This window comes from Vanacampus margaritifer, chromosome 3 (genome assembly GCF_051991255.1).
Source record: "Vanacampus margaritifer isolate UIUO_Vmar chromosome 3, RoL_Vmar_1.0, whole genome shotgun sequence".
NCBI lineage: Eukaryota > Metazoa > Chordata > Actinopteri > Syngnathiformes > Syngnathidae > Vanacampus > Vanacampus margaritifer.
This window is the reverse complement of record NC_135434.1, coordinates 26,180,480-26,193,539: the sequence shown is the minus strand read 5'-3', so window position 1 is coordinate 26,193,539 and position 13,060 is coordinate 26,180,480. Positions and strand designations below refer to the sequence as shown.

General features: G+C 39.0%; 1 protein-coding gene across 4 annotated transcripts; it reads left to right on the top strand.

Annotated features, from left to right (window-relative positions):
* Positions 1 to 3,344: 3,344 nt before the first annotated feature.
* On the top strand, positions 3,345 to 9,326 carry cyb561a3a (cytochrome b561 family, member A3a). 4 transcript variants are annotated; one of them, XM_077560958.1, is made up of 6 exons: positions 3,345 to 3,428; positions 5,575 to 5,779; positions 8,159 to 8,367; positions 8,593 to 8,747; positions 8,832 to 9,000; positions 9,092 to 9,326. In XM_077560958.1, the coding sequence occupies exons 1-6, from the start codon at positions 3,390 to 3,392 to the stop codon at positions 9,116 to 9,118; spliced, it is 804 nt and encodes a 267-aa protein (XP_077417084.1). In that variant the 5' UTR covers positions 3,345 to 3,389; the 3' UTR covers positions 9,119 to 9,326. The 4 variants fall into 4 exon arrangements, with proteins under 4 accessions (XP_077417084.1, XP_077417082.1, XP_077417086.1 ...); XM_077560956.1 differs by lacking the exon at positions 3,345 to 3,428 and adding an exon at positions 4,697 to 4,945; XM_077560960.1 differs by lacking the exon at positions 3,345 to 3,428 and adding an exon at positions 4,697 to 4,945 and having other exon boundaries at positions 5,084 to 5,779.
* The last annotated feature ends 3,734 nt before the right edge of the window (positions 9,327 to 13,060 follow it).

The window sequence follows — 13,060 nt, the reverse complement described above, 5'->3', positions numbered from 1 at the left end:
GGGCTGGTGCACATTGATTGGTCCAAAATTCCTTGTTTTATTTTGTACACGCACATTTCGGTCTTGAAAACAAAATTTGCTTTGAAATAACACACACACACACTCTTTACTTTCTTCATCAGTCACGGCCACCGTAAATTTGGTTCAACTTGTTTGTGAGATTTTGTTATGGGGAAAAATAGAACCTTCAACTATATAACATATTCAGTCCCGAACACACACCCAAATCTGACCTTGTTTACGCCATCTGCTCTGGAAAAGTACTCAGAGATATGTTTTGTCTACAAATAAAAGAGAGGAGGTCCTTAAACAATAAAAGCCGTCCGCCACCCGGAAGAGACACATTTGACGCTCTGAATTCCACGATGTTTAAGTGATGATAGAAGCTGTTATCTGTCCAGAGATCTCTGATTGATTAAAAATCATTTTTGCAAAGGTGTATTTTTCTTACATTAAATCTATCTTCATTTTTGGAACACGCAAAGAGGACAAAATTCCTTAATTCCTTCAGGACGAACATGACATCATGGCTCAGTTTCAGAAAACAGATGACGAGCCATGATTGGTTGTTACCTGAGGCCTGAACAACTGTGATGTCATTAGCAGTTTATAGCAACTGTCAAAATGGCCACTCCCTGGAAAAAAAAAGATGTATTTTGAGGCTTAAGTCATTCCACAAATGCAATATTAATCACTCGTGAAGGTGCATGGGACATATTTTTGTAAAGAATATTTTTGGGTTGACTTCCCCTTTAAACTGGAGGGAAGAAAACTGAAGGATAAAATCTAATTTCAGAAGTAAAAGGACATCCTAAAGGTAAACGATATTATTTGCATTTTTTTGTTTATTTTTATTTTGCTATCATATCATTTCTCTACCTGACTTTATTTGCGAAACATATTTCTCGTTTAACCTAACCACATACCGGTATGTTTTGGTGCCGATTGATCGCCATTTTGAAACAATAAGCTATGGACTATGGATTTGTACCTGTACATTTTTTTTTAATGCACCACATACACTCACTGACATGCCTGAGAGGCGGATGGATCGGAGCATGGGGATATCATTTCCCTCTGCTGCGGTTCACCTGCTCCCAATTTTAATGCACCACACACACACACACACACACACACTTGTATATACACTGGGTGGGGTCACATTCAAAGTTTAGGGGTAGAGTTCGCCAGTCGGCGAGCTGGCGAACTCAGTAACAGGGTTAACTATCACTAAGAACGCTGGAGTGACGACCAGGGGCCTTTCCCCGCTGGGCCTGGGGTTCGGGGGTGCCGCCCGTCCTCCGGTGCCCCCACCTCCCCTTCCGCCCCCGGTGTTCCGTCCCTCCACGCGGTGGGGGGTGGGGTGGGCGCGGATGCCCACTCCGCTCCGCTGCCCGGCCCCTCTTCGGCGCTGGTGCCTGGGTGCGGGGAATCCCTGGGGTCTGGGGGTCGGGGGCTGGGGGGCTGCCGGTTGGTGGGGGTGGGGTCGGGGGGAGGGGCGGCTTGGTTGGGGGGTGGCTGGGTGCTGGGGGTGGGAGGGTGTCGGCGGGCGGTTGGGGCTGGGTTGGGGTGGATGGGGGGTAGGTGCTGGATTTTACTTTCCTTTCTTTTCTTTGGTCCTTCATCGGGTTTCCTGACGGCCTCACGACTCTGGCTGGAAGTGTTCGGTTTAGGTGAACGGTATGGGATTTTTAAAAAAATAAGTTTTAGGTGAACTAATGAATACACACACACTCGCACGCACACACGCACGCACATACACACATAATCACCCACATTCCAAAAAAATAAAATAAAATAATAAAAAATATATATAAAATTTATTTTTAAAAAAAGGAGAGCAATGATGATGACATGTCAAATCAGTAAAATTACCGAATGAACAATACTGAGCTCTCCAAGAAAAAAAAAAAAAGCTTGTACCTGTAAAAAAATAAATAAATCTAAAAATACCTCATAAACTGCTGCTTAGTGCTTAGATATGAAAATTACTATAGAGCTACAGAACCCTATTGAATGTTTTACAAGATAACCTAAACCTGTAACCCAAAGTGGACAGTACTCAGCTACTTGTATTTGAGTAACATTATATTCAAGTATCTGTACTCTTGCTATCATAATAAAATGAAAACAAAACGTTTTTACTGCGAGTGGATCTTTAAGCCGCTACAGGTATTTTAACCTCAACCCTTTATCCTCTGTATAATCATTTTATTTTAAATATTACAATTTCTTGATAATTGTCAGTATTTTTGCAATGTTTGCTTTGCAAACAGTTAAAGAAAATGCTCTTACACTCTTAGTTTACTCGTCACTCACAGTACTCAAATATTTGTGCAAGTATTTTTTCTGCACTTTTAATTTCTACTTGAGTTAAATTTTCCAATGTAACATTACTCTTATTTAAATATTGGCTATTCTGCTTTTGAAATGCAAGTATATCCGTATCACTAAGATGTGAGCAGTGTCACTGTCACCTAGCTACTTTAACAAAAGTAACAAGGTCAAATGTTAGTTTATTTATTTTTAATTAAATGAGAATCACATAAGTTTCAAAATCTTGCTCAAAGGGTGGAGACAACTGCTGGAGACACTGCTGAAGCATCAGTGAAAAGGATGACCCACTCCATCAGCAAGCAGCCAAGAGACAGGGATGACACCTGGGGGTATTCCATCAAGCCGGATTAAGGAAAAGCCTGTTTTATTTCGCAGATCTTCTGCTGATGTGAATGTAGCAGGCTGAGGTCCCCTCCCCCACCTGTGGCAGTGGCCGTAGTCTTTTTTTCTGGTGGCTACAATAATGGGCAACATATATTTACAGCTCAACACCTATTTAGTCTTATTTTTTATATATATTGTTATAGGCTACTTGCCGACTTGTTGCCATGATCGCTTTTGGCTACTGTTGAGATGTAACAGTGTTGAGATGTAACAGTGTTGAGATGTAACAGTGTTGAGATGTAACAGTGAAGAATGAATATGTAGGTCAATTTGAAGTGCTTTACATTAAATCAATAATTAATAACATTATTAATGTGAAATACACATCTAACATGAAACAATTATAACTTATACATTTAGTCTGTCGACAATTTTTTTTTTTGCCAATGATATTTCCCTCATCTTATTGATAGCAGCAGTATTGCCTTTTTTGGTGAGTTCCTCATACAGCTCCATCAATAACTTTTGTTCTGTTTGTGAAAAGAGTACCGCTCTCATTTTGCTGTCTTTTGACATAATTGATTGCAATTTCGCCTATCGACTCATCAGGGCTTCTTGTCTACTCCGAGAGCGTGTACAAAGCCAGGCTATGCAAACCTGGCTTACGTTAGCCTTGATTAGATGCGGCTGCAATGGGTTAGTGGAACGACTAGGCGCTTTATTCGGAGATGGTGTTCACTTCCAGCCTCGATCGTATGTTTACACTGGTAGGCTTCAAATCTTGAAATAAAAATCGTGACTTCAATGTGTTCAATTTTCGTGACAATTAACAACATGAGATGAGCTAGCACCGGATTACGAGCTATGATCGTACAGTAAATCTTACCTTCATACTAAAACGTCTTTCTTTCTGCCCACTTTGAGTGCTCTGCATGTCAACCAACGTTTAAGCTGTTCCACACGGTGTTTGTATATTGAACCATGTTGAAATTTTCTTCACGCCTGGGACGTCCTCTTATTCCAAAATGACGTGTAAACTGGTGTGGCTACTCTGTTTCGGATTTGTGCATATTAATGATAAAAACGTGGCGTAATTTGAGTTCAACCCACTGTCGTTCGCTCAACCAATGATGTTGAGCTTTAGCCCGCCCAAATCCTTCAGAGCTCGCCCTCTTCCTCTACGAGTACAAATCACAGTGCTCTACAAGTACAAATCAGTTTTGCACCATTTGTAGCGAGTGATTTGGTGCAAAAGTCACGTGACTCGACAGCATTAGAAAAAACACTTGAGACTCCTAGTGGCGACTTTTTTGACTACAAGTTGTCATTTCGACAGGTACAAATCACAACTTTTACAGATACAAATTTACACTTTTTTGTACAGGTACCAAAAAAAAAAAACTGTACAGGAACGAATTTGTTTTTACAGATACAATTTTTTTTTTTACAGGTATAATTTTTTTTTACAGATACACTTTTTTTTTTTTTTACAGGTACAATTTTCTTTTTTTACAGATACACTTTTTTTTTCACAGGTCCACTTTTTTTTACAGGTACAAATCACGACTTTTACAGATACAAATTTATACTTTTTTCTACAGGTACAATTTTTTTTACAAGTTACTTTTGCACCATATTTACCTCCATAGTATGGACAAATTGCGTCGGGTTCCTCCACTGACTCCCACCCACGGACATTCATAAGTCCGTCCTCTCACCTAAACAAGGGTGGGGGAGGTAGGTGCGTGTTTATATTACAGAGCTGCATTATCGTTATAAAAAAAATATAAAAGAAGAAAACAAGAAAACATAAAGACAGTTTTTTTTTTGAAAAAAATGGACCATCCTGGAAAAGTATTTCCTTTCAGAGGATGACGTCGACATGTAGCCTACCAAGGTTATTCAAATTCGGTAACGATTTAAACGTTTGTCACCTGACTTTTCACAGTTAAAACTCTTCCAGGATCTACGAACCACCAGGTAGCGCTCTCGGATCAGGTGACACAAACTGATATGAAATCATTCCCAAGATTCTTTGCGCGACCAATGAGGAAGTGACAAAATTGTTTTACTGCGTGGTAAATACAGCTGTCAAGGCGCTGGGCAGGCTAAGCAGCTAAAAGTTTTGATTTATATTTTAAGAGGATTTTCTTTAAGGGGCGTTGCTTGTACAATACTTGGTTATTAGTAATTTATGTGCGATTTTTCGGACGACTTCGAATGTTTTCTGTGTACAAGTATTACTTTACACATTTCAAACCCACGGTCTGCGATACTGATGAAGGTAAATGGTTGATTTGCAGCACATTGCATTTTGATTTGACATATGACATATTTTAAATGGTTTTGGAATTTGTGTAATTGATCTGAACATATTTGGCAAGTTTGTTTACCCCCGCCCCTTTTGTGCCGTATTATTTAGGTGGTGGATGGATAGATGCATCAGGTTTGCGCTTTATCCACAGACTCTTCATTTACCTCTTATTTTTTTCCCACTTCACCACTTAAGTATAGCCCAGCGTGAAACTAGAACTACACTACACGGAAAACACGAAGTGACAGCAAACTATATAGCAGGTGTACGGTGAAACGTTAACCAGAGATCACGAGTGCAGGAAATGATTCATTTGTTAGGTTGTGCATACTGGTTGGTTTGATCACTGTTTCAAAGCTGCTATTGACAAGGTAAGAATCATTCATGAATAAACGTCCATCAAATAGCAAATGTAGATTTGTTAAATAATAGTCCAAAGTAAAGGAACGTGAAAAAAACGTTTTAATTGTTTGTAATTTTTGGACAAACGTTTAGTATTTAGACTCCAATGCATAACCCACAGAGTTAATCTCTACAATTAATCTACTAGATTGTGTCTGTGGTGAAATTTTCACAATTATATTCCCGTTTTGTCTCAGTGTTGGAGTGTCCCCAGGATGATGTCCATTACCTGCTTCTACATATGGTACTTTCTGTGCTTGGGCTTGGGTCTGGCCTGCGTGGTTTGTGTGTGTTTGTGGAACAGCCAGTGGCGTGGCGGTTTCGCCTGGGACGGCACTTCCCTTCAGTTCAACTGGCATCCGGTCCTGATGGTAACTGGTATGCTGGTGCTCTATGGCAATGGTGAGGATGTTTTTCTGCTTACAAACTGAGGGAATAGTAGTGTCTCATTTCTACTTCTCAACTCTCATCTTCACTCGGACAGATAATTTAATCCTGCCTGAGAGCTGAGACATCTCATTAATGCATGTATCAGTATCCTTAATTTGGCAGGCATTCACGGCTATCCAGAGCATCCTAAACATGCTCAACGGGTAATACGTCTAGTGAGTGTGCTGGCCATGCAAGAACTGGGATGTTTTCAGTTTACAGGACTAGTATACAGATCTTTGCAGCATGGGGCCGAGCATAATCATGCTGCAACATGAGGATGGCCGTGGATGAATGTGACAACTGATAACGCTATGTGAAGGAGATATGTTGCGCTTGCATGAGGCTAATGGTGGATGCACCAAATAGTGACTGCTTCTCTGAACCCCCCGGGCATCCCAAATTGTGAACAATATATGAAAGAAATAAGCATTTTTTTTGTTGCATACATAGGAAAATGTCATCTAAAACATAACTGTTGAGTTTATTGCTTCATAAAGTGCTACCCCTGGTGATAAACATCTTATACAGACTGATCTGCAGAGTGCAGCTTCCAAAATCTTCCACAATCCATTAAGGGTGTTAGAAAAATTGATTTGGCAATATATCGCGATATTACAGCGCGCAATTCTCGAATCGATTCGATTCGATATGCGGCCGAATCGATTTTTAAACATACATTTTTTATGGGAATATTCAGCAAAACATCTTACTTAGGGTTAGGATTCAGACATTAAGCATGGAAGAATGTTATATTAATGGAACATTAAGCCTTAATATTTTATTTCAATCCTGTTCAAACATGAAACAGACTGCAACCTGTTTGTTAAATGCAGCTGCTCAGTTATAAGCCTGAATTTTCAGATAAATAAATACATTTTCACACAAATCTTATCAGCGTACAAATACAAGTTTACTGATTAGTATTTTCCAAATTTTAGTAAAAAAAAATAAATCGCAATAATCAATTTATAGATTCGTATCGGGATTAATCAGTATCGAATTGAATTGTGACCTATAAATCGTGATATGAATCGAATCGCTAGGTACTAGGCAATTCAAACCCCTACAATCCATTCTATGACCCTGGTTGACTATAATTTTCACAAAACATTTTTCCCCAAAACTGAAGTAGTATTCGTTTGTTACATGTTGTAATGGTTGTTACATGAACACCAAACACTGATCACTCAAGTACCAAATTATTTTGAAATTAATTATTTTTACATTTGAAACACTTCACTATCCACATGCAAAGGTGTTCAGTTTAAAAAACTGGCACATGCAGATAACCAATTACAAGGAGAAAATTACCTGTGAATGGTGAACAGATGGAAACAAAATATGTAATGCCGACAGCTTAACTGCGCACCTTTCAAATTCGGATGAATCATGCTCAAGGATACACTACAAAAATAGATAACTAGCATAAAAAGATGTATCCATCTACTTTTAATGAACAGTCGGTTCCAATAAACTTGACAGCACCCTCAATCCGTAAACTACTTAGTCGTTGCGGAATAAACAACAAAAGTTTTTTTTAAACCTTATTGTAGTAAGGGAAACAGCTGAACTTCCGGTTTTAATTTCTAAAATTGTTTGTATTTATCGTCGCAGGTATGTCGTCGACTCTTAATGAAACAACCATAGCAGATTTTTTTCTGCTGGCAAGTCGTCACATTATGGACAGCGTGGAACTCGACCCAACAGTTTTGTGTTGTAATTTCCTTGTAATTGGCATCTTTCACATAACCCTCTTGCCCTACTCCATGTGTAACTGCTCAACCCTCCACTCTTTGCTACCCTTAGGAGAACAAAAAAAAGTGGCTGCTCTCTCATTAACTTGAAAAAAAAATTGGTTTGTTTACTCAATTCTGCAAGCAGCCAATGAAAGAAAAGCTCAATATGGGTGATAGTTTCAGCGGCTATTAAAACCTTGACTTTTTAGAACCTCAGTAAGCCATCAAACCGGTAATCGGCCCGTACCTATAATTTGTAACAACTGTTTCTGAAAGTGATACATTTTAAGGGTTTATAAAGGGCCCCTTTTACATGGGGTGCCAAACTGGGAGGAGTTGCGGTGGCTATTATTAACTGCTCAAAATACATTCACTCACAAACAACAGCACACAGTAAGGTTGCTTATTTTATCTCTGCATTATATATGCAATATTGGAAACAGTCAAACGTGGTGCTTGATATAGCCTGGGGCAGACCATCATTTCTGAGAACAACCCTCATTCAATAATATCATCATAGTTATGTGCTTTTGAAGCTGTGGTTGCAATAATGACAGGCAATGGACATGTACGGTGATTTCTTTACAACAACATAAAATGCTCTTCCCTGCAGGAGCTGTGTTATATCGAGTGCCTCTGACTTGGGGAGAGAACAAACTTCCTTGGAAGCTGCTGCATGCTGCACTGATGCTTCTGGCGCTAATACTTTCCGTATTTGGACTTTGTGCTGTTTTTGACAATCACAATGCCGCAAACATCCCCAATTTATACTCTTTGCACAGCTGGATTGGACTCATCACTGCATTTCTTTTTGCCACACAGGTACAACTTCATGTACAGAAGCATGACATGTACTTTTTCTTTTGAACGTATTCATGTTAAAAATGACTGAAGTCTAAATATCATTTCTGCCCAATGAATGGACTACCTACAAATGTATTTTTTTTTGTTCTACTTGAGAAAGAACAAAACATATTGTGTGGTCTTTATTGAACTGTGACATTATGTTCCTTTCTTAACTCTATATGTGAATGTGAATGAATCCAGTGGGCTGCAGGGATGTCTGTTTTCCTTTTGCCCTGGTCCCCCGGTTCATTGCGAGCACTCCTGAAACCTCAACATGTCTGGATGGGAGGGGCTTTAATGACACTTGGCATTGCGGCCTGTATCTCGGGAATTAACGAAAAACTCTTCTTTGTCCTGTAAGTACTTTTTCCTTTTTGTTGCCCTAATGATTTCCTAGAGATGATTGTTATAATGATTTTCATTTCCAACCCCTTTAATAGGAAAGGCAATACCAATGGGTCTCAGCCATATTCTCAACTTCCCGCTGAGGCCTTGCTGGGAAATTCATTAGGTGTCTTGATTATAGTATTTGGTTTAGTTGTCCTCAAGATTTTGTCCACTCGTGAGTGGCAGAGGCCAGAAAGCCAGCCTGTAGATGTGACCTACACGGTGAGCTCTACATCACACAAGTGACAGATTTGTTTTTTTTTAATGTGTGTGATTAGTATCAGTGGAAACATGTTCTACCATATCTTCACAGTCATTGCTTCAAGAAGAAAATCAATAAAGCAAGTTTTTGTCCATCGTCAAAACCAGATCAGAGAATTCAAGATGACATTTTCAATCAGGGTTCTGTTCTTGAATATACAAACAAGCAACTCCAGTTTTTCCCCCCGGAGGTAAACAATTTGTGTATTTAAAAGATAATGAGTGGGTGTATCGTTTATGGATTATCCCAATTGTGTGATTAATAAAAGTTATCTTTATTATTTCAAGTTTGTGCTTTTATTTACTTTCTGTGACAGTGAGGCTCATTATCTCAAAACAATATTTGTTTTTCCTTTCACAGTTTTCCCCGAAAACGGCAAAATTACACATCCAGGCACATTTTGCCTTTGTGGAGTTTTACATCGCATTACAATACTATTAATTACCCTAGCCTTACACAAGGTGGCAGCAAAATATAGTTTGGTTAAATCAAACGCTTCATGATGAAGGGTGATGTAGTTCGTCAAACCTCATCCAGTTCGTTAACCGTATCGAGTAGTAGTGTAGACGCATTGTACTTTCTTCTTGTTTCCGTCAATAAACGACGTCATACGGAGCCTTTACGTATGTATGACTGATGCCATCGGTTGGATTAACCATATTTTGCTGCAGGCAGTACAGCTGTTGTAAACTATTTCAGTCCGGTTTACTGCGACATGGAATTTTTAGATTCCCGACGGCATTTGAATGCAGCATTGCTGCGTTCACTGAGTGGACTCTCGTTGGATCATTTGTCTCCGTGCTTGTTTCCACGTCTCGGGCCATCTCTAGTGATGTCATTGTAAAGGTGGGTGTCAGTGGGCGTGCGGGTCCGGTCCGAAGCCTGCAATTCACATCAGGGAGTGAAAATGTTCTGGAAGTAGACGAGGCTTATGACTGATTTGTTCTCACAGGGCTTCCCTCTTCCCGCAGCCTGCTCATCTTGGACTGAAGCAAAGTAAGTTGACTTGAGTCTTGATGTAGACATCTCAGTAATGCTGCATTCAACAATGTCTAAATGTGGCTTCGATTTTAGCGTCTTTACATCGATGAGTTGTTAGAGCTTAACTAAGTCGTCATACCGTAAAACCGTTGCGACACATCTTGTATGTGTTTCGTGGTGTATTGACTCACGTTGAATCGAATAACGAAGTATTGGTGACCATGTCAATCAAGAATTCTGAAATTAAGATGAAATCTTCACGTATTCCAGTGATGATTAAAAAAAAAAAAAAAAAATCAAATTATTTTAATAACCATTAATAAGAAGTCAACTTTTTGCCACACCAACATGGGTTAACTTTGCTCCTTAGAAGACACGTTTAAATCAATCTGTGTATTAACATTCACAGTAATGTAAATGAGCAGTTGACATTATTTTGACATTGACTTTCACTCTTCTAGAATTAGATGGGAATAGTGTCATACAAGTGAAAAGCAGTGTTTCTATTTAGGGTGCAGACCTCCTAACCAGGAGTGCTTCCTGATGTATAAAATAAGTTGTTCATGTGTTTCTGTATGAATCTCCTGATGCAGCTGTTGGTATCATTTCAGCATTAGAGTTTCAAGAATTTGTTGTGACCTTCTTTTAAGTTCTAAAGAGGACTCTGTACAGAGTTACAGAGACTTGTTGTTTTTGCTCTTAATGTTTCAAACTCATTAAATGGAGCTGTAATGTTTCCCACTTGTGCAACCACTGCCCCGTTACAATGAAGTAGAAACCTTGCTGGAAGATTTATTTGCACATTCTCCTTTAGAATGCTGTTGGTGAGGGTTTTAACTCAACTGAATGGTATGTGAAATATAAGGCATTGATATTGTTGCATTTAAATAACCATTCTATTGCAGTTTTTCTTCTTGGCCAAATGTGAACTTTTGGACATGTAAGTACAGTATTTGACTTTGAGATGATGTATTATCCTCTTTAAGGGAAAGAATTTCTGTGGGAGTTTGGACTGTGTGTCGTTTTGCAACTTCTTGTGAAGATAATAATTCAGTCACTTTCCTGTATATGCAGACACTATACTTGAGTACAGTTACTTCATGTTAGTTCATGGGAGTGAAGTCAAGGCCCACAGGCCAGATCCGGCCCTCTGTGTAATTTGATATGGCCCATGCAAGCTTGCCCACATTTTTTCCCCTCATTTTCTGTTCAAGATCAGCCTTAATATTATGATCACAAAATGTTGTGGCAATAATTTAAAATGGCGGAGTGATTATTAGCTTTCCCACACTGAACATAGTTGGTAAAGGACAAGATGTACAACTGCCTCACACTCAACATGTAGTGTACTCAAAAAAAAAAAAGAAGAGAAATTGAGGTTGTATTTCTTATGTAACGTATTTATGTAGAAAATATTCACTTTTAGTAATAAAGATACATGTTGCATGGCAGTTAAATAATAATATAAGTATTGGGAATATATTCAATATAGCCTTGTTTTTCTTCTTTTTGCTTACATATGGCTATTTTCCAGACAGATGCAGACAGAGTCACACAGACAGACACACATAGACACAGAGAGGCATACATACATGTACATTAGGGGTGTGCCCCCCCAAAAAATCGATTCTCATTTAGTGCAATTCAGAATCTATTTTAAATGCCCCCAAATCAATTCATTTAAATTATTTTATACTGTCTTGCCTTTTTCTGTGTGTGCCTTTATTTGGAGGGCTGTTCATGTTGTACCCGATTTGGCCACTTAAGGGCAATGTGGTTCCACACGGTCTTCTACACTGTTTAGTTGTAGCCACATTAGAGAGTAGAAGGAAAAAGTCACAATCAAGTTATTCCAATAAAAGTTTTTTTTTTTTGCAGTGTGGAGCCGGTTTTTTGAGTGATAAAAGTGCCGCGAGTAGCGCGCTAATTAGCGTTAGCGAGTCAGACTGGAGTAAATCATTACAATTCCTTGCACATCTATAGATTGAAGCAAAAATCATTGTCAATCAAATCATTTTGAATCAAAAAACGTTCTTAATCGATTCCGAATCGAATCGCACACCCAAAAATCGGAATAGAATCGAATCGTGAGACATTCAAAGATTCCCACCCCTAATGTACACATACCCACGCACGCACAGACGGACACTCAAAGACGTGGGGCTAATGTTTGGCATATTTCTCATATGTTTTGTTTTGGCCTGTTAGTCAAAGTAAATAAAATATAACATGAATTGACTTTTGTGGAATTAGTTTGCGGCCTAACATGAAAACTAATTTGTGTTAAAAATATTTAACATAGTGATTGTAGTAGGGCAGCATGGGTCAGTGGTAGTGTGGTCGTCCCCTAACCCAGTGGTTGTCGGTTTGAACCTTGTTGAAATGTTTTTGAGTCGGATACTGAGCCCCAGTTGCTCCTGATGCTGCGCCATCAGTAGGTGAAAGTGAAATCAGTGTGAAGACAACTTTAATAATCCTCGAGAACGCTTTAAAATTTGGGAAAGTGCTATAGATGGTATTCGCATGACGTCATGCACAGAATGTCGAATGTGAACTAACAAAGGAGTATCTGTTGAGAATTGCAAGGATAAATCAAAAAAGATTTCCAACCAACAAAGTTTATAAAACTGTGTTCTGACCATTTTGATTAAGATAAGTGTTATGGTAAGATGGTTAAAATGCATTTTACTGTAATGCAATCGTGATATATGTGCCCCGCTAGCTGTGGCTGAGCGGTCAAAAGTTCACATTTTGAAATTTCTCCAAATACCCTCCTTAAGGTCTCTATTTTCTTTTCCCAGCAGCCCAAAAGTTGAAATTGTAGTCCATGTGTATGGAAATAAGAAGTGATGAGTCAACAATGTTGTTGTTTTTGTTGTAACATCCTAGCTAGTGCGTGTAGTTAGCGCGGTTGGCGAACTAGCTAACTTGATTTCAAAATAACCCAAGATTCTTCACCTCAAATTCTCAAATAATAAATGCACATATCCGTCCGTCCGTCCGTCCGTCCGTCTTCTTCTGCTTATCTGGGGCCGGGTC